The 27145-nt window shown below is 43.9% G+C and overlaps 1 protein-coding gene across 2 annotated transcripts; it reads right to left on the bottom strand.

The window, feature by feature from the left end:
- Positions 1 to 17240: 17240 nt before the first annotated feature.
- DUSP6 (dual specificity phosphatase 6) lies at positions 17241 to 21602 on the bottom strand. 2 transcript variants are annotated; one of them, XM_016215289.2, is made up of 3 exons: positions 20778 to 21602; positions 19841 to 20191; positions 17241 to 18735 (listed from the first exon to the last, which is right to left on the bottom strand). In XM_016215289.2, the coding sequence occupies exons 1-3, from the start codon at positions 21175 to 21177 to the stop codon at positions 18428 to 18430; spliced, it is 1059 nt and encodes a 352-aa protein (XP_016070775.1). In that variant the 5' UTR covers positions 21178 to 21602; the 3' UTR covers positions 17241 to 18427. The 2 variants fall into 2 exon arrangements, with proteins under 2 accessions (XP_016070775.1, XP_016070774.1); XM_016215288.2 differs by having other exon boundaries at positions 19754 to 20191; positions 20778 to 21599.
- Positions 21603 to 27145: the final 5543 nt, after the last annotated feature.

Here is a 27145-nt window from a genome sequence, read left to right as displayed (position 1 = left end):
GGTTTACAGTTGTTCATATGGAAAATAATACAATAATTGATAAATAATAATACAGGAGGAAACTGTGCTTCGTGTACTCACACCTGTAAACCTACTTTTGCCCACCCCATAGGTAAAGCACCTAGAATACAGAGAGCAGGCTCTCAGTAAACACCCAGCCCAGCCCCACCAGCACCCTGCCCTGTGCCCTCCTGTACTGGAATATTGTCTTCTGCAATGCGTCTTATAAATTTAGGGCACAAAATCAGGGGTTCTCTCTTTCTTGATAGCCATGGGTTGAAGAGAAAAGAGATCTGAGGTTAAAATGCTCCCGACCAGGTTTATATACCCCACATATCTCTAATAAAATTTGATTTTTCTTCTCTGCATGGTTTCTTCTGCTTCTACCTCATGAGATCAAGAAGTAAGAGCTAGAGGTAGAAAATTCATTGTGTCCTCTTCTCCCTACTTTACATGTCTTCAGTATTTTTGCCATCAACCCCTTTGACCTGGCATTGTATGATCTTCCAATGTAGAGAGAACCCAACTTCTAAGGGTGCTTCCCTGCTGCCTGGGAAATAATAAAAAAGCAACAATGTCCAGTGAAATGACGGTGGCAAATCTGAAAGAAGGCAAACGTGCAATAAGAATCAGATATAAAATGTGAGGTCACCGACCCAGTCATTCCACTTCCGGGAATTTATCCAAAGGAAATAATTCAGCAAGTATAAACCAATGAATTTTATGATAGTAGTGCTGATTACAGTGAAAACTTATAAACTAGCTAATGTTCCTCAATAGGAAGTTGATCATATAAATTATTTTATATTCATACAATTGAATACATTTGTAATCATTTTTTTAAGAAAAAATAAAGTTATGTTTCGTGAAATGGAAAGTTCTCTATGAATTATTAAAGTTGAAAAAAGTTGGTTGCAGAAATATGTGAATATAATTCTGTTTTTGTAAAAATATCTTATGTCTATTTATATAAGCATTTTTAAAACCCAAAGTACACTTTGTCAAACTTTGGAGTCATTATCTCTGGTGGGAGGATTATAACAGTACTTTTAAAATATATTTTATAAACTTAAGCAGGGTATGAATTTAGTAATTTGAGCCTATGTACATTTATAATCACCCAAACAAAATAGCAACTTTTCTTCATTTTTTTAAGGGTGCTATAAGGTTTAACTCTTCCAGTCTGGCAAATAAAAGAACTGAGAGTATGACCTAATCACAGAGTTTAAAAATACACAAAGCAAAAATGGACAGAATTAATGGAAGACATAAACAACTTAATAATCAAATCACAGATCTGAACATTCCCCACAGCAATTAATAGACTAACTGGACAAAATATCTATAAAAATACAGAAGCTCCACAGACCATCAACTACCTTGAACCAGTTATTTATGAACATTTTACCCAACAACTACAGGATACGTATTCTCTTTAAGTGCATGTGATATGTTCACCAAGATAAACCATGTGTTAGGTCATAAAATAAGCCTAGTTATTTAAAAAGTTGAAATTATACAAAGTATATTCTCTGACCACACTGGAGGTAAATTAGAAATCAATTTTAAAATATCTAGAAAAATCCCAAGTGTTTGGAAATAAGTAACACACTTCTAAATTATCCATAGGTCCAAGAAGAATTTACAAAGGATATAGAAAATAGCTTGGACAGCGTGGCTCAGCAGTTGAGTACTGATCATAATCCAGGAGACTGAGGTTCAATTCCCAGTCAGGGCACATGCCCCCTTTGGGGGCCATGCAGGAGGCAGCCGATCAATTACTCTCTCATCATTGATGTTTCTGTCTGTCTCTCCCTCTCCCTTTCTCTCTCTGAAATTAATAAAGACATATTTTAAAAAAGAAAAGAAAATATTTTGAGCTAAATAATAATGAAAATACAACTTATTAAATTTTGTGGGATGCAACTAAAGCAGTGCTCAGAGGGAAAATTGTAGCTTTGAATGTTTATATAGAAAAAAGAAAGGTCTAGGATCGTTTATTTAAATTTCTTACATTAGAAGCTGGAAACAAAAAGAACAATGCATATCTAAAGTAAGTAGAAGGAAGGAAATAATTCAAATACCAGCAGAAATCAAGGAAATGGTAAACAAACAGCAGAGAAAATTAACACAATAAAAAGGCTGGATATAGATCTTTAAGGCAACATTTCTCCAAATAGTTTTATAATTCTAAGTGCTTTTAGGATATCAGATTCCCAAAGACTTTCTTCCTATTTCTGTTTCGGTAACACATGGTTCTGTTTAGCAAACACTTATCAATTTGCATGTTTCTGCTAGGCAAAACCTTACGTAAGATTTACACTACTTGTACACCTAGAACATAAGCAAGTATATATTACCTAGATAATGAAATTCAGTGGCATAGACCCTTACAAACATTCACATAATAAATATTTATCAAGGATCTACAAAGTGTATGACACTGTGTTTTACACAGACATATTAATATGCACAATACTTCCATTTGTTCATGCCTTCTCTAATATTTATTGAACATTTAGCATATACCAGACACTATTCTAGGTGATGGGTTAACAAGAGTACTTATAAGCTAGTTATTATTACTCCCATTGTACTGAGGAAACTGAGTTACACAGAAGTAGGTAGCTCAGGATCAGAGAGTATTGGCTGAGCAAAGATTTTCTGCCCGACTCAAAGCCTAGTTTGAAACAACTGTACTACATGAAAAGACACTAAGACACAAAGTTGAAGGGACACAGTTGAGCCCTCTGTTATAAACCAACCATTTATAATAGAATATGAGATATTATAAATACAAATGGCCATGGGACCATGTTAAAATCAACTCCGAAACCTGCTTAAGAAATTCAGAAAGCTTCCCAGAGGATGTGGCATATGAGCTGAGACTTGAAGGAACCGGAAAAGTTTGCCAAGAAGTCTGGCACACGCATCATCACATTTAAGTTGCACAATAACCCTGGAAGTGTTACCATTATGGCTCTTTCATAGATAAGAAGGCTGAGGTCAAAATTGCTAAAAGGACTTACTCAGGATCAGACAGTTACTATGCTACATGCCAGGGTCTATGCCAAGCATTTCACAGCCAATGGTCTCACGACAATCCTGAGGTTTAGATCTCACAACCAGTAACATTATAGTCACTGAACCTTGCCTGGGCCTTGGCAACATCACGTTTATTAGTAGTGAAGCTGGGATATACTCCCAACTCAACCTGACTCCCAAGTCCAAGAAGTAGGTCCCGTAAAAGTTTTCTGGATTATGAGTCCAAAGTCTTGGGTGCTAAAGACAAGAGCTACTTTAGGGGAAAAGGGAAAAATTCATTTGTTTAGGCTCATATCAAGAACTTCATTCTTCCCACCAAAATAGATCCCAGATGTATCTAAGATGTAATTTTAAAAATCCTAAAAAATAAAAAATGTTGACCTTCACTCCAAATTAAGGAATAGGGTCCAAAATATATTTTTTAAAATCTCTGGCCTTGAACCTCACTTCTTCTCATCTCCTCCCTACAGGATGACTTACACGCCTCACCTAAGCCAAAAGATTGGCCTAACTCTAGTTTCCCTTGGAAGGCATGACTTGAGGCTGCCTGAGCTTCCTAGGTCTTTTTGTGACCATGACCTGGGAGTTACACCCACTTTTGTTAGGGCCGCTCTACTACTCAATCTACACATCAGTGGAATTCAGTTTTCCTTTTGCTTAAATGACTCCTCAGAGCCCTCCTCATTTAGCAGTCCACCCACTGCTTTTCCTGTCTCTCTGGCCCTTATGAGCAATAGCCCACCTCTCCTCCTCAGCAGGCAGGCTCTTCCAGGGTTGATGGTGATGGATTTATTTAGTTCTTACCATGTTTTGTTTGGTTGTTTTGATTGTTTTGTTTTGGTTTTCCTTCTCCTGTGGAGTAAAAAGCCAAATTGTGTTTTCCTTTCACTATCTTAAGACTTTGGGTGTCAGCTAGTAATCCTTCGACTTCTCTTCCTACATTAGCCTTTGTTTTTTAGTATAAATTATAGGCCTCATTACTTCGGACAATCAGACTTTAATTGGCCTATCCTTAGCCTGAAGAAATCATCCTGAAAAGGTCAAAACAATGCAAGAATTGTGCTACAAAATTAACATCACTAGGGCCCAACATCTGGAAAAAAAAAATATTAAGAAAGAAAATGTTTTTTTTAAAGAGAAAAAAAAGAATTGGAAAATGTTTGACTCAGCTGGCTCAAGGGTATAGACCTCCTACCTATCCACAGAGGGGCAAGGAAAAGGCCTTTGGTGAGAATAATGACCACCAGCAGCAAAACCCTTTAGTTCTGAAATAGAACTACATAAAATACGAAGTGTATTTAGCATAAAGAATGTAAACTGCACAGAAAATGTGATTGCACAAAGAATTCTACAATTTTAACAAATTTCAGAGTATGCATTTAACAAATTTTGTAACCAGCTTTCAAAAGCCTCTCGCATCTCTCAGTGGTCTCCAAAGTAAACACATTGGTAGCATCTGTTTCTATAGAATTAAGTTTCTGCTCTGAAATGATGTAATCTTCCATCTGGGGCAGTTTACAAATACCTTTCCCAAAAGATGTAACAACAAAAGTCAACCTCATTTCTTCCATTCCTCGAAGAACGTGCCATGCCGGGCTGCACGTTAGTATCCGTCAACCAGGAAATATTTCATAAACAGAATTTGTATTCCATTTATTCTGAGTTTACTTTAAGAAGCCACTTATCTCTTTTGGAATGACTTCCCTTGCCAATCACCTTGTGGAAAAGGCCTGGGAGAGACACTCCCTGAGGACGTGCAGAATCCTAGGTCAACAGTTTGTGTGGTAGAAATAAACAACTAAACTATCTACAACTTAAGATCTTCCCTTTTCCTTCCAAAGACAATCGCTCTTTTTAGAGCCACTGAAACACGTACGCAGGTATACACGCTTGGACGAGAGCATGCGAGCTCACGCCCATGCACACACATTGCAATGAGTCCTCTGTGCATTCTCAGAAACATGACCATAATTTTTTCTCCAGTGATGGTTTATGCTAAAGTACCAAAAATAAATAATTATTTTGGAGGTAAAAGACTCTTAAAAATCATATTGTTCAACACTTCATTTAGCAAAGAATGGCACTGAGGCCCCAGGTATAAACTCATTCCAAAGAATTTATGTTCTCTGAAATTTTTGAGACAAGATTAGAGTGTCTCCTTATCTGATCTCTCACAGTGGAAAGATCAAAGGCTCTGAGGTCAGATCACCCTGGGTTCAAATTCCAGTTCTGCCATTTACTATCTTGCTGATCTTAGGTAAATTAATCTCTCTAAGCCTCTGTTTTTCCATCTGCAAAATGGAAATGATAAGATTTGAAAGGATTCAGAATGTACCACTATGAAGTTTTGTTTGTTGTTGTTTTTCCTGAACTCCCCCATCTGCCTAAAAGCTGAGCCTCCCAAAAGAATTTAACTGTCATAAATGCCTTCCCAGGGAATTTCACAACCATGGAAGTATGAGTCCTATAACTGGAGAGAAGTCAGCACTATAATAAGAAATCACCTAAACAGACATTGTCACAGCACTATCGTATCTCCTAAGGGCCCATTGATCTTTCCTAAAAGTCATTGTTTCCTATAAATGCCCTTCTCTCTCCCCCCTCCTCCTATTAAGATGGTATATAAGCCTTAAGTTCTAACTACCTCCTTGAGTCATATTTTTCTGTTCATTTCAGCAAACGTTTGTGAATAAAAGTTTGTCCTTTCTTTTGCCAATCTGTCTCTGTCAGTTTAATCCACAGGCTTCCAATCACTGAATCTAAGTCGAAGGGAAAGTTTTTCCTCCCCAACAGAGCAAACATATATTAGTCACTTACAATGAACAAAACACTGTTCTCAGAACATTAAGTGTATTAATCAATTTGTTTTCCACCACATTCCCTATATTATTTCCATTTTAGAGATAAGGAAACTGGAGCACAGAGAGGTTAACCAACTTGCTTAAAGTCAGACAGCTAGTAAGTGGTGGTGTCAGGATTTGAACCTAGCAATCTAATTCCAGAGTTCTTGCGTCTATGAGAGTAATCTCTACATCACCAGAGGGTACCAGAAATTAGAGGAGGTAATCTGCATACAGTATCTAGCCTGGCACAAAGGAGGGGCTCCAATAGTGTCGCTTGCATGTCTTCTGTTAGAAAAATGTGTCAACGTGCTGTTGATGAAACTGGAGTGTTTCCCATCTCTCATCAAGGGTCAGGGTAGAACAAGGAATCTAATCTGTGCTGACTGTCTGTGTTAGAGTTCCTGAAAACTGACAGAGAAGAAAAATTTGCCAGAATTATGTAGCACCATCCAATGGACCTCAAGAGTCCACTGACTAAAAAAGTGTGGGCTTTGTTTGGTTTTGTTTGTCTGATCACAGAGCAGGAACATTGTCTCAGCTCTGATATAAAATGGATGAGGGATTCCACAAACCCCCACATTTGCATGCTCATCAGCGACCTAGCCATGAGGCATTCAGCTCTCCCGGTTCCCTCAGTCTCAGCCTGGAAGGGAGTGGCTGAAGGACTGAGCTAAACCCAGGTCACTGTAGGGAGCAGAAAACAGATGTGAAGAACCTGGGCTTTAGGATCACACAGGCCTGTGAACAAATACCAGCTTTACCAGAACTTACCTGGGAAACCTTCAGCAACCTTAACTGAAACTCTATGGATTTCTGTTTTCTCATCTGAGAGATGGAGACTTAATATCCTTATAAAACCCACCTCACAGCATAGTTGGGCCAGCTTCACAGTGATAGCTCAATATGTATTCTTGAGTAAATTTATAAATTGGCTTTGTGACTTATCAGCCACTTGCAGAAAGTCTCCCACGATTCTTTCCTTCCCCAAATAGAAAAAACATTCCCCTGCCCCCTCTGAAGTCCTGCAGCACTTCTTCTGGATCTCTAACGTGGACATGTGTAACATTACCTGCCATGTGCCAGCCAAGGTGCTAAGCACTTTACATGCATTTTTCTCATGTAAACCTGATAACAACACTATGAGGTAATATAACATTACCTGGTAGTAATATAATTATCTCCATTTTTTCCACAGATAAGAAGAAGAAAATTTTAATGAGGCTAAGTAACTGGTCTAAGGATACACAGGTAGCTAGTGAAGAAGCTAATACAAGAGTCTAAATCCAGAGCCTCTGTCTTTAACTTCATGCTGTTTGTCTCTCTCTACCTTATAATGATTTATGTTCATGATCAATTTCATTTCAAGATTAAAAGGTCAAGATGTGTATGTCAGTTATACTTTTATGTCCCCCAGAACATTCTTTGAACACACAGGTTGTCTATTATTGAACGAATGAATAAATGAACGAATGAATAATTATATACCACAATTCCTCTCCTCAGAGCCTTATCAATCATAATTTATTTGTACTAAGTGCTTTATATAAATTGTCTTGTTCTGTGCTCACAATTCCTCCAGCTAAGTGTTGTTATTTCCACTGTGCAGATGAGGAAACCAAGGCTCAGCCTAAGGTCACATGACTAATGAGTTACAGATCTGGATTCCCATCTGGGAGGACTGAACCCTCTGGCTGCCAGCTGAGAACCAGATCTGAACTGAGATGGCCTCATCAAACCACAGGCACATTCTATGGGCCACTCAGCCAGCATCTTTCTTTTTAAAATGTTTTAACTCTTAATGGCTTTTTTTCCAAAGAGTTAGAAGGGTCTTTAAAATAAAATGTGAAACTGCATAGAAATTAGTGGCAATTCCAAAATTTCTTATAAGAAGGATTTGGAAATAACAGTTTCATTGGAATTGAGGTGGGGGGAAGAGGGACACACGGATTTTTTTTTTTTTTTTTTTGAAATTATCTATAAATTATATTTTCATAGGTGGCTCAGTAATTTTTAATCAGATTCTATTATTATTTGCAGATTGCTGATGAATATTACAGGGGCACTTTAAAGGGATAATAATGCTTATGTTTGAGAACATATTAGAAATTGTGTGTTTCATGCCCGGCTGGAGTGGCTCAGTTGGTTGAGCACCGAAAGGTTGCAGGTTGAATTCCCAGTCAGGGCACAGGCCTTGGCTTGTCCTGGCCGGGTCCCCAGTGGGGGCACGTATGGAGGGCAGCCAATCAATGTTTTTCTCTCTCTCTCCTTTCCTCTCTCTAAACAAGCCGTCTGATGAGAATTAAAAAATTGTGTGTTTCATGATTCTGTACGTGAACCAGTCTTGCTTACCATTTTGCAAAAGTGATTTAAACATCAATAAAGTGGAGTCTCAAATTTATAAATGACATCAAGATTTTCTGGCAATTGAAATACTAACCTGACAAGAATAAACGTGGAGATCTCATAGCGCCATGTGAGTGAGCGGGGAGCGTGTCCTCGGTGGAGACAGCTATACATCATGCCCGCAGGAAACAGCCCACCTCATTCTCAGGGGGCCGTGGCCTCCGAGTGCAGACGTGATCCAGGAAAAGGGTGATGGCATCATTGGAGACCATTGCCTGAAGAAGCCGGTCCAAAGCATTGTGGCAGTCACAAAAGCAAGCATCATCAGGAAGGATGTTAAAAAACAAAATAGAAAGCCCGATCTCGTGAGTGCTCGCACACACGCACACATGCACACAGGGACACGAGTATTCATCTTCTTCACAAATGCTGGGTGGAGTTCCAGTCATTAAACCTCAAAAATGTCATAATGGAACTGGAACGTATCCAGAGAAGGTCCCTTAAAATTATTAGGGTTTGTGAAGAAACCAGAAACTTTAAAACACTTCAGTCTGGAAGGACAAAATAGGAAAGTTGGTGGGCCGGGATCTATAAAATCACAGAGAGTACTGATTAAGTGAACACAGATCTTGACACCAAATTCCAGCAAAGCAGACCTAGAAGCCCTGGTGAAATTAAAGTATTTTTAGGACAATGTATGTTTTCAAGTGCTAGTTTATAGGGCATATAAGAGAGAAAAATCATAACTCTAAGAGAGTCCATAGCAGTGAGCTCATGATAGCTTATGGTGCAGTTACAGCTAAACTACATGCTCAGTCTTCTGATGTCCCATGTTATTCAAGACCTGTAGTGAGCTCCCTCCACACTGTTGAAGACCCTGAAAAAGGAGATGCTACATTAAATTAACTGCTGGTTTAATACATATGGTATATCTGGTAATTCCCAAACTGGCCAATCAAAAGAATCACCTGGGATCTTTTCTAAAAAAACAGATTCCCAGACCTCATATCCAGTCATTCTGATTCAGTTCATCTGGGACTTAGTCACACAGAGAAGATCTTTTCCATAGAAAAATGCGGAGTGTAATCTGATTGGCTGGACTCAAATCACGCCTTGTCCTTGAACCAATCACTAACATGATGAGGGTAGGGTTTCCCCCAGGAAAGAAAGTGGGTGACTAATATTCAGTCTCCCCTTCTTCCCAAGTAACAGAACCTTAATTATATTAGGTGATGCGTGTACCCAACAGCAAGTCTACATCCCCAGGCTCTCTAGCTTTGGCTACATGGTTAATGCTGAACAGTGAGCAGAGTACAGGTCTGGTGTAGGAGTTCCAGGGAGTTTCTTTAAGGGAACTGATTCTGCAGGGAAATGAGTCCTTTTTCCTTCCTTCCTTTCCCCTTCCTACTGCCTGGAATGTGAGTATGATGACCAGTGATGGAGTCACCTTTTTATGACCGTGGGAATAAAAGCTAGAATAAGCCCAAGTTTCAGATGATTCTGTGAAGTTGCCCAGTAAGGCCAGGATTTCTCATCTCCTCACTTTTACAGAATAGAATAAGCCCTTATGAGTTTTAATGATTTTTAGTTTGTGTTCTCTATGCCAGGCTTCTGAACCTAATCCTTCCTGATACAGTAGGATTCTGTAACCAGATGTAACTGGAAAGTGAGACTAAGCAGAAGTTATTTTTATGTTCTGCAAATTCTCTTTAAGTATCATCCACCATATCTCTGGGCATCCTGATTTGTGTTCTCTGTTCTACAGCTTGAAAAATACTCTTGTCATGTCTTACAAAGAATTTGTCTTTTACTACTTCCAAAGCTGGGCATAGTTCATCACCTATACCTATAACATTCTTTTCATACATCTGTGAAAAAGCACCCTCTTCAAAACTTGGTCCAAGATGCAGAATGCCCCAAAACGCTTCTAGACCAGCTCCACTAAAGCCTAGATAATCAAAAGCAGTTGTTCTTTTAACTCAATCTCTCAGACTCTGTTTCCACATTTATTAAACAGATTCAATCAGTGGTTTCCAGACATTTTTAGCCACAAGTCCCTTCATCTGAATAAAACAAAAAACAAGAGTCTCTAAGGCCTACAAGGATGGTTATGCAGGTTGGGCACTGCCATTTTTGTCACTGTCTTTCTGATTGACACCTTTTAGAATTGTACTGTATACAACCTACCCCAAAATACACCTAAGAGGTACATTCTCTGAGGAGGACCAGAGGCTTGAGGCATTGAAAAGCATTGTGCTGATACTTTCAATGCATATAATTAATAAAAGCCTAGTATTTAGAATATCAAAGCACTCCTTATATTAATACAAATAATAGAAGTAACCCAATTGAAAACCTGGCAAGGGACTTGACGAGGCACTTTGCAAAATAAAATAGCTTATGGTCAGTCAACACAAGACAAGAGCTCAGTCTCATTAGAAATCAAAATGATGAAAATTAAAATCATGATAAACAACCATTTTATCCACCAGATAAGCAAAAACTAAGACCATTTTATCCACCAGATAAGCAAAAACTGAGAAGTCTGGCAATATCAAGTGTTGCCCAAAACATGGAAATATATGAAACCTCAAATACGGTGGGTGGGAATTAAATTGGTACAGCCACTTTGAAAACAATTTGTCATTATCTGAGGTTATGGGGGCCTACAGAGCCTGTACCTATTCCTCTCCTTTGTCTACCCCAGGGAAATGCATGTACATGTGTATCAGGGTACATGCCCAAAGTGCTCTTAGCAACATTGTTCAGAATAGCTAAAACCGAAAGAAAAAAAATTGTCTGTCAATATAAGATGGCCTAGTATAATGAATACAATGAAATACTATTTTGCATGAAAATAATAAACTATTACTACACTCAATGTTTTCATTTCTCTGCCAAAATGAAAACATTCATATTCTTTGGTAAAAACAAGTTTATATTTTACTTTATGGGTGAATCTTATTTTTTCATTTTTTAAAAAAATTTTTGATTCAATTATGACTTAATTAACATAAAGAAAATTTAATATTTAGAATTCTATTGCCATTGGAAATTTAATTTCAAATTACATTTACATATTTAGTTTGCAGAAAATTATAAAACAGCAACCAATGAAAGACTCCCACATATAAAAGTACATTAGCTGCCCTGCCAGGCGTGGCTCAGCTGTTGAGCGTCAACCTAGGATCCAGGCGATCAGGGTTCGATTCCCGGTCAGGGCACATGCCCGGGTTGCGGGCTCGACCCTCAGTCAGGGGTGTGCAGGAGGCAGCCAATCAATGACTCTCATCATTGATGATTCTATCTCTCTCTCTCTCTCTCCCTCTCCTTTCCTCTCTCTGAAATCAATAAGGATATATATATTTTTAAAAAGTGCATTAGCTGAGGAAGAAAAACTGTGGAAGAAATATGATGGAGTACAAGTTCAAAAGGAAGAGAAATGATGAAAAACTTTTGACTATTGAAGTGAAAATATTACTGTTCATATACTTTTTCAATCATGATGTATCAATGTTAATATATTTAAATTTCTTAGCTACACTTAAACATTCAATGGCTACATGTAAATTTTATTTGAATTGTCAATATTTACAATATTTTAAAAATTATTGGCACCTACGTAAAATTGATAAAAAATTTAGATGTCAACCTAAAACCGTATGCGAGAATGCATAGTTTTATGTTTGTTTTTGAATTATTTTAGGATGTAAGCTAGCAAAGAGTTTCAAAGACCATAGAAATAAAGTGCTTATGTGATTACGCACAGGGGGCGGCTCTCTTCTCCCTTTCCAGTTTCATATCCCTCACCTCCCCACCTCCCAGGAGACCTTATTTCCTTTTCTGCTCCAATTTTTCCAGTTCTCATTTTGATTTTTAAATAATCTCAAATTTTGCCTGCCTGCCTTCCTTTTTCTCCATGAGTCTATTCAGTGAGTGAAATCTGTCATCTCCTCAGGGTCACCTACGTTCTTGGAGTCTCCTCTCGCATGGAAGCTTTGGCCCTTGCTGTTGGTAACTCTGCGACTCTATTTTATGGGTCCATCTCAGTGATTGTTTTGATGTCATGCTCTCTGGTGAACATTAGGGACAGATGAAAAAAAGTTGGATTAAAAGAATGATGACAGCAGTTGCTGACTGTCGTGTTTTCAAGATAGCTACGTGAGATTAATACCGGGCTCGATAGTATTCAAGTCCTCCACTCAAACGGCTTCTGTGTTAAGATGTGGAGGGCTGTTTTTTCCAAAAGTGGCAGCAACAATGTTTTCTTTCCCGTGTGCTCTTTCAGAATCTGGCCCCTCCTTCATCTCTTCTCCTTGAACCACGATGGGCCTCCGTGTACAGCAGAAGTGACTCCTGGGCCTAGGACCTGAAAGTCAGTAGTGTCCACCTGGCTCTCTCACTTGGGGTTTCACCCAGAGAACCCAGACACCATGCTGTGAGGAAATCTAGGCCACGTGGAGAATTCTGAGCCTGTTGCTGGCCCTGACACCGGTGAACTCCCAGCTGAGAGCCAGCACCAGCTTGCCAGGCCTGAGGGGGCGCCATCCTGGGAAGGCAGCTACCCCGCACAAGCAGCCTTCCCTGCTGGCATCTGCCCAAAGGAGGCTTGTGAACGAAAGTTGTTGTTTGAAGCCGCTACATTTGGGGGCGGTTTGTTATACAGCGGTAATAACCAGCGCATAAGATAAAGGGACATTCCCACGACAACAGTCCTGGCCTGGGAGCTGTGTGTTTCCCAAGATCCATTCCCTTTTGCTCCTTTCCCTCTTTCTTCCTTTTTCTCCTGATAGTATTTGCAGGAGGAATTAACCAGACCTAGTGAAAAAAAAAAAATGCTCAATATAATTACTAGTTAGGTTGTCTCTAACAGCAGAAAACAGGGAATTCCAGCTTAGAGGAAGCAACTTTTTTCACACTTGCTTAGTGCTTTTTAGGATGTCATTACCAAATCATATAGGATATTTCTTCCCTTTTTCCTTGTGTGTCTGAGAGTTCATTTTTGGAGACATGGGGATCCAAAACGACTCATCACTAAAATGCAATCGGTACACACATATTATCTAATGGTATTTTCTGTGACTAAACAAAATTTGGCCTTTGGGCCAAATTGTTTGCATGTGGGCTATATAAAAAATCAAATATAGGGTCTAAAATGTTAGTTTAACTGTAGCAGCATACAGAGACATGCAAGGGCTTGCTTAATGGTTCCACTTTGATTTGGAGCACACACAGAAAGATTACACTTAGAAACACAACGTTGTCTTCAGTCTTGGAGAGCTTAAGTCTTCGGTTGCCTTTTACTTTAACTTTGTTTCATCAAACCAGGGCAATACAGATAGAAGCCCGGATAAATATTTGTGAATTGTTTGAACTTTGTTCTATGCCCTTAAATGCTCTTAGGAAATCAATTTCGGACTAAAGAAGTGTGAAGATTCTGTCACTAAAACTGGACTCATTCGGGGCCAGTTGTGATGAAAACACAACAGGAGTAAAGGTATTTTGAATTTTCAGTCTACAGGATCTTTTGGAAAATGATTATTACTGCTTGAGAAACTGCATATAAATTTATACTCAAAGTAACTGTAATTCTTTTGAAGCAGTTTAGGGTCTAAACACTGACTTTTTTTAGGTGACTTTTCAAGAATATTTACTTACAGCCAGCTATCACATGATCTGCCCTCACTGTGTCCACCCCCCACTACCTCCCCACCTGAACCCACCCACCCCCAACCACCTTTTCTCCAGGGGAATCAGATTGAGGGGGTAAATTTCTCTGGCGCCTTTTCACTAGCGTGATCCTGAAAGGGGAGTGTGGGCAAGGGTCAGGGCCACTCTGGAGATCCTTAGGAAAATCAGTTTTGTAATTTATGTGCTCATGAGCCCAAGAAAGGGCAACTTCTCTGTGGAAAGGGAGAATGGAAGTTTCCAGGCAGATATGACATCTCTCTGGCAACATATCCACTGGGGCCCTCTGGCTTTCTCGTGATTTGGCTGTCGAATTTGGGTTTGATTTGGCAGGTCACTTAACCTCTGTTTCCTCCGCTTCCTCAGCTGTAAAATGGGGTCACCACTTCCTATTCAACATCACGGGACTTTATAAAGACAGGCAAATATTGATGGCAAGCAATTTGCAACAGGAAGAGCTAATGCTGCAAAGCTCAGTTCAACCACTTCCCAGTAGGTGATTTCAGGTGTTACTGGCCTCTCTCTGCCTCAGTTTCCTCATGGAAACGTAAGGCTAATAAGAGGATCTATCTCACAGAGCTGTCTGGGGATTAAATGATATAATACTCTACGTGAAGTACAGCATCTGAGAGTCTTAACAAACCTTGACTGTTTCACCTGCTCTGCACCTTATTTTATCTAATATGTGTCACAGATCCATGACCAGAGGGTTGGGATTATAAAAGAACCCTAGAATGAAAGGTAAAGACTCTCTCACTTGACAGACAAGAAAAAAGAAACTCAGTGAGGCCGGGTAACTCGCCCAGGGCTATCCGATTCATTAGTGAGAGAGCAAGAGTTAGGAGTTCAGGTCTCCTAATTGTCCGGTTGGGCCAAGTCTCATTTTCACTCCTTTGAAGGCTGTGCTGGTATTTCTATCCCCAGATAATTCTTTCTCGGTCTGATTTTAACCCTAAAACCAGTTTATACCATCAACCAGTGCATTCTCTACGTCTCCCACAGCCCCCTCCAAACCTGCAGATCACCTCCTCTCCGGAAAGGCCCCCCTAACCCCCCCGCAGGAAGCCAGGAAAGGTAACACTTTCTCGGAGACCTGAGGAAGCCACTAATGGGGACAGCAGGTGAGGAGGGAGGCGGGCGCGCTGCAGCTGCTGGCAAAGGTTGCCCTAGTAACCGTGTGGGGCTCCACTCAGGAAGCGAGCCCAACTCCAAGATGCAAAATGATCGCTTCCCGCGGCTCCTGCAAGCACAAAGGAGCCAAAGGAACAGAGGGATGGCCAGGAAGGGAGGCGCAAGGCAAGGTGGGGGCCCATGCTGTCGGTTACAACCTTCCTCCTCCCACAGAAGAAAGAGAGAACAGCTCTTTGAATCTTCTGGTTTGTATGAACCGTGAAAACCACCCATTAAACATGAGTCCTTTTGTGGCAAGAGAGGGAAGCAGGACCCCCTCTGTTCACCAGCCTTATGAAACAATATACCAGGACAGGGGGGCAGAGATCCCAAACATTGCAACTTTATGGGGGCCCTAAACTCTTCTTGCTCCCTCTTTTATTCAGACTGATGACAAAGACCATTTGCTACCAATTTATTGGAAACTTTTTTTTTTTTTTCACAGCTTGAGCTGTTTAAATGCAGGGAGCTCCCTCTCCCCAAATCGATGTCAGACACTTGCTGAATGGGCCAGGCTCAATTATGTTCCCTCCGCAGGTTCAGCTCACACTGTGACCCTGCATGGCTTCCTGCTATTCATATGTGTTACTTCCCCTTTGTGGTAATGGCTTGTGGCACTTGGCCAGAAAACATTATTAATTTCAGAAGTGGACTGACAAACAACAAACCCACAGTGAACCGAGAGGAAGTGCTGGGGAGGCCAGCTGTCGGCTTGAGCGGAGCAGTAGGAACTCAATGTATGCAAGTTTGAGGAGGAAAGATGATAATCCACAGAGAGGAAATGCACTAAAATTATCCACAGCCCATGTTAAAGAAAAAAGAAAGAAAAAAGAAAAAGAAAACCAGAACAAAGGAGGGGGGAGGTGAGCACACAGCTACTTGAGCTGCAGCTGGACAGGAAATTGCTAACGCTGCTTGCAAATCCCCACTTTGAACAGCCAGTTTAGGGAATGCCAGGAGCGGAAACCGTTCAGAACTGGATTAACACGGGCCAAGTGGAACTGCAACCCACTTCTCCTTTCTGAGCTCCGGCTGACTGGGGGAAGCCAAATGGGAGACTGACTTGGTAGTTTTCTGCACGTTTGCCTTTCACACATGCTGTTGCTGAAAGCCACACTGGACAGTTTGATGCGATTGCCATAAAATCAGGGCCACATGCCTATCATGTAGATTACCAAACCATCCAACTGGCACCTCACATGTGCCATGTGGGTGGAAAGCTCATCTTTCTCTCCACTGCAGATAAAGGGCCTAAACTTATTTGAAAGGAGTACAAAATGTAGTTATGTTCTAGTTCATTTGATTTCACACACCTGCCCTTTACTTTTATTTTGGCTTGTGTACTGTTACACTTGGGACAAGAAGAGGGGGTGTCCCAAAGAAAATGACAAGATAGTAAGCCTTTACCTTGAAAGAAACTGTTCAAAATAACCTCCATCAGGTTCAATTGTGGTTTCTGACCTACATCCTAAACCAGTTAAGCACAAAGTACATTACAGCAGGTGTGACAAAGCTCCAACTAAAATGTCAATGTTAAACTTAAAAGCCAAATCCAGGCTCCAGTGAGAAAGCTTAGATATACTTTGCCATGTGCATGAGAAAAGGGAGACACCACTCCTGATCTGTTACTCCAACTTCAGGATAATTGGCAAGTAGAACTGCCAGATAGTAAACTAAGTGGAAAAATAATTACCCCTGCTTTCTCCTTGGCATGTGTATGACTGAGTAGAAGATCCTGATGGAGAAGGAAGGAGAGGTTAACACTGTGACTGTCATCTTGTCATTCTGGCACCCCCTCTGACTACTCATTAATATCCTTATTTCCTCAGCGGCAAGGTGTATTCCTATGGCTTACTCTTTTTTCAAGAGCATTAGGATTACTAAATAAGCCAGAACTATATTCATAGAAAGTGCTATCCATACACAAGGTAAAGTCAGTCTATTCTATGATGTCACCCTATTTGAAGCAAAAGATTAATTTCATAAGCTGCACCTGAAAACCATTCTTGAAATAGCTTAAAAGATGAGAACTTTGCCTCGCTGTGCCTATATGTATTTTATAAGCCAGTGTCATTCCCAACTGAAAAATAGCTAAAATGTGTCACTTCACATTCAGGTACAATTAAAAAAAAAAAAATAAATACACACCCCTTCAATAGCCAAAATAGTTATTTATTAATAATTTAAGGTTTTACATTCTTATAATAAATTTCATCTCAAAACTTTACACCATGAACATAATGAAGCAACTTAACTCTCCCCGCTTCACAATCATATGCACTCCCCCTATCAAATGGTTACCCATGCTCACACACACACTTCCAGTTTTATACAAAATTTTTAAGAGGAAAGAAACCAACCCAAAGTATTGCATTAGAGGTGTCGCTCCCTGAAGAATTTTGTACAGAGGTAATATACTGTTTAGCACAGCTGAAGTTTAAAAAAAAAAAAAAAAAGAGTGAGCCCATGATTTTGGTGCCTTTCCAAGGTATCCCCTTTAAGACAACACAAGCCAAAATATTTACAAAAGTAAGGCATAGTCAAACTACATTAAAGGGGGGGATCACAAGGAAGTTATATGAAAGAGACTGAGGACTGCACCATAACAAGGTCTCAGCGATTATAGTGTCCATGAAAATGTCATTCAGAACTGGTAAAGTTGAGCATGCTGCAAATATATCCTTTGGATTAGAAAAGAGCAAAAGTTTCCATTTTTTGTTTTAAGAAGTGGTATACTGCTCTTTCTCCCTTTGGATGATTTCTTTTAAACCCATCAAAGAAAAAACAAACACAATTCAAACAATGCCAAGTGATTTACGATCAAATATTTACAATAATCAAATGGAGTATCAGATTTATTTTATCTATTATTAATGTGTGTTTTTTGCAAACTGATACTACAGAGCTGAAACCTGTCTTTGGCTCCTCTATATGCAAAATTGAATCAGTCTTCACTGAAGACAATATAGTCAGTTCCAGATGCAAAAGGAAACAGTCATACAAGGCCCTAAAGAATACACGCTCCTATCCTACCATTTGGTCCTACCCTATTTATCTGGAAGTCCTCAAGTTCCAGTCCCTGCATGGGTAGGCTGTACACACCGGTGTGGAGCAAACCTACGGTCTGTATCTATACAGCAAGTCCTGTTGTTCCAACGAGAATGGAGCAAATCTCTCTCTTGCAATAACCAATTCCACATGTGATAACCTTGTCTAATAGACAGCTGGTGTCATTTGGACACCGGGGGCCACATACAAAGAAAGCAGCCCAGCTGATGCTGTCAAGAGAAACTGCTAAAGGAAAGGACACATCCCAGCATGAAGGAATGTGGGGCCTTTCACGTGGATTGCAGGGAGTCCACCTGGTAGACATTCTGGTTGGAGGGGGTGGTGAAGTAGAGCTGTTGCGAAGGGACCCGGTTGTCACAGGGGCTGCTGAGTCCCAGCGTTCTCTCGAAGTCCAGCAGCTGGCCCATGAAGTTGAAGTTGGGGGAGATGTTGGATTTCTTCATCTTGACAATGTCATAAGCATCGTTCATTGAAAGATTGAGCTTCTGCATAAGATAAGCCACAGTCACAGTGACTGAGCGGCTGATGCCAGCCAAGCAATGCACCAATACGCCACAGTTTTTGCCCCGGGCTTCATCTGTAAACACAGAAAGGCAAGATTTCAGCAGACCGAAAAACCACCCTTTGTGAATGATCAGTCTAAAAGATGAATTTTTAAAAAGATCCAAAGAGTAATCATGTCTGGCTGTTTAGCCCTGCAGGCAGCAGAAAATGTGTCATTGCGATAAAACATGTACACTGGGCACAATTACATATTTCAGATATTTTCTGAAAAGGGAGCTTTTGTATTAATTTTCTGCCAACAAAAAACTCCTTAATGTGTGCATTCTTTGCCTCAGCATGTGAATACCAGAAACCCTGCAATATGGTAGTGAATGCCTTTTATACAGACAAGCAGACTGCAAGGGTCTATTAAATTATTCTCCAACTGTTGTGCAGCTAACAATGGAGGTATTCAGGCATTTTAAAAGAGAGAGGGAAGTCACAGGGGACAGCCCATTAGGAGGAACAGGATGTCGACATGGCCTGAAAATGAGTTCCTTTGTAATAGGAAATGCATTACAATGCCTGGAGATTCGCTTCTCCAGGCTTCCAGCCCACAGTCCTTCCTGCTGGGCTCAGGTTACCCTCACTGTCTCACTGTTCACCGGTATCACAGTAACATTCAACTGGATTACAACATCTAGCATTCACAGGGTTTTCCAGCAACTAACTTGATGTCCCAAAATAACTTCACGTCTTCTAAAACTATAAAGCAGTGCTAAAATTCCTGCCTATATCTAGCCCTCCCCCAGTCTGCAGATTGTGGGAAAATTCTGTTGTTTTATTATGAACACCCCCCCCTTCCAATAACTGAATTCAAAGAGTCAAAAAACAGACTGCATTTCAAATGCACCTGTGGTCAACAACCTTATCAAAAGGTGTTTTTTCTTTCCTTAGCAAGACGGTAAACTAGAATTAAGAAGGTCCTAGGAACATTAGAGACCTGTAGGCTGACAAGTTAGCAGGCAACAAGAAAGATTAAAAGCTTAAACTCTGTGAATGGCTAAGAATTTTTCATTTGAGAGTCGAGGAGCGAGTACTGTTAGTCTCACCTATGAAAGAAATGGCCTCAGGGAAAAACTGGGACAGGTTTTGGCTCCAGTGATCCGAGATGGGGATCTGCTTGTATTTAAACTCGCCTGCGTTCTCAAAGAGATTCGGCAAATTGGGGGTGACGTTCAAGATGTACTTGATGCCGAACTCCTCCAACACGTCCAGGTTGGTGGAGTCCTTGGCACAGCCCAAGTAAAGGAAGGGCAAGATCTCCACGGGGAAAGAAGGCTGGCTGTTGGACAGCGGGCTGCCATCCGAGTCCGTTGCGCTGTTGGGGTCTCGGTCAAGGTCAGACTCAATGTCCGAGGAGGAGTCGGAGCTGATCCGCAGGCCCCCGAGTCCCAGCACTGGCAACGGCGGCGAGCTGCTGCTACACGAGCCGTCTAGATTGGTCTCGCAGTGCAGGGCGAACTCGGCTTGGAACTTACTGAAGCCACCTGCCAGGACGAGAAAAGCAATCGTGTAACCCGAGACCCCGTAGTAGTTTTCACAGCTTTGAAAGCCGCAGCCGGGCGTAGGAAACACCACGGCACCTGACGAACCCCCTACGCACAGAGCCAGGGGCAATAAAGACACTTCGGTGCGCACCCTTGGAAAGGCAATGAACAGGCCCGCCTCCCCCGAGAGCCCTTATTCTCTTGAATCCGGAAACGCACAAAATGGCAACTTTTCTGAGCATTTTGAGGAGCTAGGAAATGCCCATATGCAACCCCCACGACCTATCCCGCCCTGCAAATCTTAATTCAAACCCGAACGATATAGGAAAGCAAGGGAAGCTGGAGGCTATTCCGAATGCGAAGGACTCATTAGAATCGGCGGGTGCTGCAGCCCCGAAGCCGGCGGATTCGGCGCCGGCCCGGCTCGCCCGTGCGGGACGCGCACGGTTGGCAGCCCGGAGCCGGCAGCCCGCAGCCCGCAGCCCGCAGCCCGCCCCCCGCAGGGCAGCGCGGCTCCGAAGCTCCAGCCAAGCGCAGCCCAGGGCACTTCCAGGCGGCGTGCCCCGCCGCACCCCCCAGCACGTACCTTCCAGGTAGAAGGCCCGGCAGCCCTCGTCCTTGAGCTTCTTGAGCAGCAGTCCGAGCACCGACTCGCCGCCCGTGTTCTCGTTCCAGTCGCTGCTGCTCTCGTCGTAGAGCACCACGGTATCGGTGCCGCAGCGCCGGGTGAAGCGGTCCCGGTCCTCGCCGCGCGTGAAGAGCGCGCGCACGGGCAGGTTGCCCTTCTGCAGGCGCCGCAACATGATGCCCGGGATGGCCACGTTGATGGCTGACTCGATGTGTGATGACTCGTACAGCTCCTGCGGCCGGCAGTCCATCAGCAGCAGCCGCTCGTTGCCCAGCTCCAGCTGCTCGTTGAGCCACGCCACCGTCTTGCTGATCGCCATTTCCGACGCGAAGGGCACGGGTCTGAGCGTATCTATCATGGGGGTCGAACTGCGAGAGAGGGTGGGGTGCCTAGCAGTCGCCCCTCGGGGCAGGCATAGGCCGAGCGCGCCGCGCGAAGCCGCCGAGCGGGGTCGGATTCCACCGCGCTCTTCCCGAGCCGGGTTAGAGGCTGGGGAAGACGAGACAGAAGGGAGGCCGGCGGTTCCCTCCGCGCCCAGCCGCAGCCGCTCGCTCTCGGCGTCAATGAATCGCCCTGAATGAAGCCGCCTAGACAGTTTTGTTCCTCCCCAGTGAATGAAATCCAATTAATTTGGACTCCGGGCTACTGAGAGGGGAGGTGAGGGAAAAAAGTCCAGTGGCTCCTAATCCCTCCCTCCAAGGCTGCGCCTCAAATCCACCGGAGCGTCTTTCTCCTCGGATTATTCAAGCCTCGCTCTCTGCCTTTCGGACTCAGCCCTCGCACACCCCCTGCGCGAGGCAGCTCCTCAATGGATACAAACAGCAAGCGTCTCAATGGATACATTCTCCCGGCCAGCCAATGAGCGAGCTGCGGAAGGGGCTGTTGCCGTGGAGACGGGCCGGCTGGAACAGGTTGTGTTGATGAATTGTTAATGAGTTTGTCATTCACAAAAACGGAAAGGAATTTCCGCTCCGGATAAGCCCCAGTGCAAACAAGCTGCAACCACCGGCTCGGCGGGAGGAAGGAGAAAGAAGAGGAGGCGGCGGCGGCGGAGGAGCGGGGCACATAAACCAGGGCACTTCAGTTGTCTCATGTTTCCTTCTGTTGAGAGTTCACACTTCGCCTCGGAACTTTTGCGCACAAACGGTGCAATTAGCAGGCACAAAAGCCCTTGTTCGTGACGCCTGTACTCGCAAGCTAGCTTTAGGGAAACTTGGGCTGACTTTTTTTCCTTTTTATTCCCTTTAAACATTTGGACCGGAGTTCGCCTTAACCTTCCCCCTCCCCCTCCCCCCCCGCGCTCCCGCCCTCCCTCCTTTAGGCGGTGTGACATTTGTTTGCCAGTTTTAAAAGCCCAGTTCTGTTTGCTCTGATGTTCTTTTAGCCGAGGCTGTGTTGGGGCTGCTGGACTGCCTGGGCTTTAGTGACCGATGAGGTGTTAAATGTTAATCCAACATCTTTGGAAACAAACCAGGATGACATTGAAACATTTTTAAAGCAAACAAATACCTGTTGTTAAGATAATAGGAATAAAGCTTTTTTAAAATAGCGTTTTAATTATTTTTTTCTTTAAACGGTGGAGACCGCAGAAACAAACTTAATGGGCCAGTCCGATGCTTTTATTCCCCTCCAGCGGCGTGGGGAATTAGGAGTCTTTGTTCCGAGGAACTAAGCCCCCACGCCCGTCACCCACCGTGCGCTGTGGGGGTCGGGGGTCACGCTCGTTAATCTTTTCTGCCAGCGAGCTTGGCTTCCGAAAAAGCTGGTCTGGCGGGGCTACCTGCGCGAAGTGCACCAGGGCGCGCGAAGCCTGGGGGCTGCCCCACCATCGTCGAGGCTCGGGGAAGTCCTCCCGCTAGGCCTGCAGGTTGCAGGGATAGATTGGGCTCGGTAACTGGTTACTGTAGACAGAGATGCAGGTCAAAGGGGAGCCTGCGCCCCCCCTCCCCCCGGCACTCCCCTCCCTGCGAGAGCCGCAGCCCCCTCCTCTGCCTCAAGGGGCACTAGCGGAGCACCGGTCGCGCCAGCACGTTGCCCTCCTTGTGAGCACCCGCATCACCCCAGCCCCCTAGCTAAGTGGGAGAGGGACCTCGGGCGACCCCGCTGACGAGTGCGGGGCTGAGTGCGGGGCTGTGGGCCCCGTCGCGGCCCACGGAGGCTGAGGGGAGCATATGCCCGGACCCCCTGGCTCTTAAGGAGGGCTGGGAGTCCGAGGGAATGCTTCTGCATCTCTGCAGAGCCAGCAGGTAATCGGGTGCTGCTGGCCCGGCCAAAGAGCAGCGCCTGGCCGAGGCGCCGGGGTGCAGGGCGGGCCGCTAGGGGCCGGATGGAGGCGTGGCCCCGCCGGGGCCTCGGCGACTGGGCGGCGCGGTCCGGGCGCCCCGAGCTCCATTGTTATATAAAAGTGCCGGGGCCGGCCTCTCCTGAGCGGAAAACCACCTGTGCGCGGCGGGCGCGGCGCCGCCGCGGGTGGGGGGCCGGGGGAGGGGTCGGCTGAGGCCGGAAGGCCCGGGCCCTAATCCGGCCTCCCCTCCCTAACCCGCGGCGGAAAAGAGGCCGCTCTTTGTGCGCCTGCAGCCAGGCAGGCGGAAGCGGGGGCTGCGGCTTGGCCCGGAGCGGCTGTTCCGAGCGCCCCTGCCGGCGCTCGGTGCCCGGCGCAGATGGAACCGAGGGCACCTGAGGTCGCGGGGTCTCCCTTAAGCCAGACTCCCCGCACCCACGGGCCAGCCTGCTGACGCCCCGCTCCGATTTGCATTTTTAGTCGCCCGCCTCTTCCCTGGTTTGGGGAATGTAGGCTAAAAAAAGCCGACCGTGAGGCCCAGGTTGCCAATTTTGGAGCTCTGCAGCACGCAGGCCGCCCCTGGAGCGGCGTGTGCGACGAAGGTGGGGGCGGCCGCGCTCCTCGCCCCGCTCCTTTTTTGGGCATGCCTTGGAACAAAATTCCCATATTTTACTGAATATCACCCAGTTCCAGCTGGAGGAGGCCTGCGCTGGAGTTGACGCCTCCGATCCGCCCCCACCTGTTACAGACGTTCCCGGCACCCGGCGTTTCAGTAACTGGAGGCGAGGAGGGGAGACGCAGTCGCCCCGCTGCAGAACTGAGAGGGGCAGACTCTCAGCCCTGGACCTCCCACAGAAGACGCTGGGAGGAACAGGGGTTTCTATTTAGCTGTTTTAGAAAGTGCAGTTACCCGAGCCTGCGCCTGAATTGGGGAGGATAATCGCAACACTTTGCAGACCTGTAGATGGAAACATTGCGTTTGACCCAGGCTTCTGAACTTTGTAGCAACGCAATGTCGGTCCTACTCAGCACGTTTTATAAAATGGCATTCTGACCGCTCGGTCCTAAAACAAACGGCGTGAAGAGCCTCTGAAGTGGGGCGGCTCGGGTTTAAATTATTCCTCAATCGCTTCCTAAACACTCGAACGTGGTTAAATCTTCTAAGTGTTCTAAGCCGCGATCATGAGGATGGTCAAAATGCCTGCGATGATTGGATGGGTAAAATGAAATGCCCTAAAGTGGTGTGCTACTAGCTGTTAATATTACTTTTATTGCTCTGAATTCCAAACCTGCACAATGGCCTGAGTCCTTTCCATCCCAAAGACTCCCTAACAGTTCTCCTGAAATTGGCTGGGGTACAGAGAAGCCCTCTGAGGAACTGCCCTAAAAAGTTTAATCCATCCCAATTCTGCTGTCAAGCAAAGCAGGTGCTGTTACAGACCAGTCAAAATCCGTTAACTCAGTTAACAGACAGAAAGTGCCCAGTTACTTTTCTAGCTTCTAACCAGTCCTTTTAAAAAACACTCTTGTTTGTTCTCCAATCACACCAAACTGATCCAATAGAAATAATACATATTGGGCCTTTACTACATGGCAGGCATGTACCCATTTCTCTATTTAAATTCATAATTTTGGTCAGTCTTCAGAAAACCCATGTAAATTGTCTCCATTCACAGAGATTAAGGAATTTGCTTGAGGTCACAGGTTAGAAACCAGTGGACACAGGATTTGAGGCCAGGCCTTTAAGGATTAACCACATACAAGTAAGTGTTACAGGATGTCATAGAGATCATGCCATGCTGTGCGGTTCCCTGCTGGGATGTGCAGGATTAAGATCTGCACTTTGAATTTTGACTACCAGAGTCCCATATTCTGTTGTAGCCTCCCCACACATGTTAGGATCAAAAGTTAGGCTTGTTTTCCTGTTCCTTCTACATCTAGTGGTTTTCTTTGATTGTATGCATCTCTTCATTTAGTCAACCACTCAGTGTGTCTTGGATCTTCACAACTACCATTACTTATCCAGTTGCCTGTGTAGCACACGGGCCTGGGTTCAGATCTTAGCTGTATCACTCACTTGTCTGACAGACCACAGTTACCGGCCTCCCTGTGCCTCCATTCGTGCATTCATCCACTCATTTATTCTGGGTTCCAGGAGAGCAGCAGTGGATAAAAACAGACAGAATACCTGCCTTCCCAGAGCTTACATCCTAGTGAAGACAGGCAATAAATAACATAAATAATTGTACAGTGTATTAGAAAGTGAATGTGCTATGAGAGAAAAAGAAAGCAAGGAAAGGAATTCAGTAGTGTGCAGAACTGGGATTAGTCATAATCCTCAAAGGACTGTGAGGATTGGAGACACACTAGACGACATACAAAAGTATTGGGCATGATATGGGGACTCAAAAGATGATGTTTTTAAAACTCACCGCAGCTTTATTCCTGCACAAAGCTGACACACTGTTGCTGATGACTCTGTCTTGAATCTTCACATCTTGGCCCTGTCACCCAGCCTCCCAGGAAACACTCTCAGAAGAGTTGTAGCAACTGGAAGACTCACAGGCCTCCTTACTTCCAGAGGCCTCCGTTCCCTGCTTAAGGTGTCACTCATATGTAGAGGGCTGTGTCTAAGAGCAGGGAGGCAGTTTCAGAGATCCTAATTCCTGTGTGCATGTGCGTGCACCAAGAACCCATTCTTCCTGATGGATCGCCCTGGGAAGCTGCTTAAAAGTAAGCCTTTCAGTTGTGAATGTTTGCCTGACTACTGGAGAAGCATCCCAGCTCTGCAGGAAGTTTCCTGCATTGAGGACACTTGGGCTTTAAGAGACCCAAAAGAATCAGCATGACCTTTAATCTTCTTGGAGTAATTGCTGTGAATACAATGACATTTATTAACACATCATGTGAAAATAGTTAAACAGGTTTTCAGCTAATAGGGAGACCATGTTTTGGAAGGTCTGACTTAAAATGTAGTCATGTGACATATTCAAGATTCACTTTTAGAGGTCCAAGGGAGCCCTCAAAGTGACAGTGGCTTTCGGAACAGCTAAACCTCAGAATTAGTGGAATTTAACTGGATTTGAGAAATACTTTTGAAATAGTCTGACCTGAAATAAAGAGCATATGGGGTTCACAAAACTCATGCTGAGGTCTCTTCACAGATGCCTGAAAAAGAGAGTGGGCTATGTCTGATCAGCAGGAACCCAAGGGGCCCAAAGGACTGACAGACAATAGGATAGGCTGTGGATAGGCTGTGCACAGAGAAAACCAAAAGGAGTTTCAAATATGTGCCCCAAATTAAAACCACAACTGCAGATCCTGGTTTGCAATCAAACTGCTTCTTATGCGGCAGCTGTACTTAGCTCGCCGCCCCAGGGTGAGGGACTGCAGGGTTAATGATTTTCCCAAATAATTCAGGAGGGGGGGGAGGGGAGGCAGGCTAGGTTAGAGGGCTGCTAGCAGGTAGTTGGTCATTAGCAGTGCCGGAATCACCCATCTATAGTCACATCTAGGGAGTAGTGGTTGGAGCTGTCCTATAAACGACACCACTTTAACATCTTGCCAGAATGATAACAACTGGAAGAAAAATGTGAACAGGTGTGAAATTCAGTCCTTGGCCCCAATCTGACTAAGCTTTCAAAAATTATGGTCTTCATCAGCTTTCTTGTCTTTCTGTTTTCTATCACCTGATGGAATGCACATAATTTACATTCAGGATCCCATAGACTTTATCTAGAATATTCTTTTGAAGTCTTCAGCAAGAAAATTCATTTAAAGATAACAATGTTGATTTCTTCTTTCAAAAGCTTTTGGTCTCTTTCCTTCCAGCCGCAAAACATTGATTCTTCCCTCTTATCCTTTATTTTCACAAAGTAGGAGATGTAAAAGCACATGGCCATGTATATGTAAGAAGTCATCTGGAAACTGCCTCTGCGGTACAGCCAAGCTCACTCATTTGGGGGGGGGGGGGGGGCGAAAGCAGGACCATGGCACCTTGCTTCACTTTGTACTATTTCCAAAGCCCCAGGGATGATCCTTAGTG

This window comes from Miniopterus natalensis, chromosome 2 (genome assembly GCF_054644295.1).
Source record: "Miniopterus natalensis isolate mMinNat1 chromosome 2, mMinNat1.hap1, whole genome shotgun sequence".
NCBI classification, from domain to species: domain Eukaryota; kingdom Metazoa; phylum Chordata; class Mammalia; order Chiroptera; family Miniopteridae; genus Miniopterus; species Miniopterus natalensis.
Note: the sequence above shows the minus strand (reverse complement) of the source record. Positions and strands in the feature narration are given on the sequence as shown.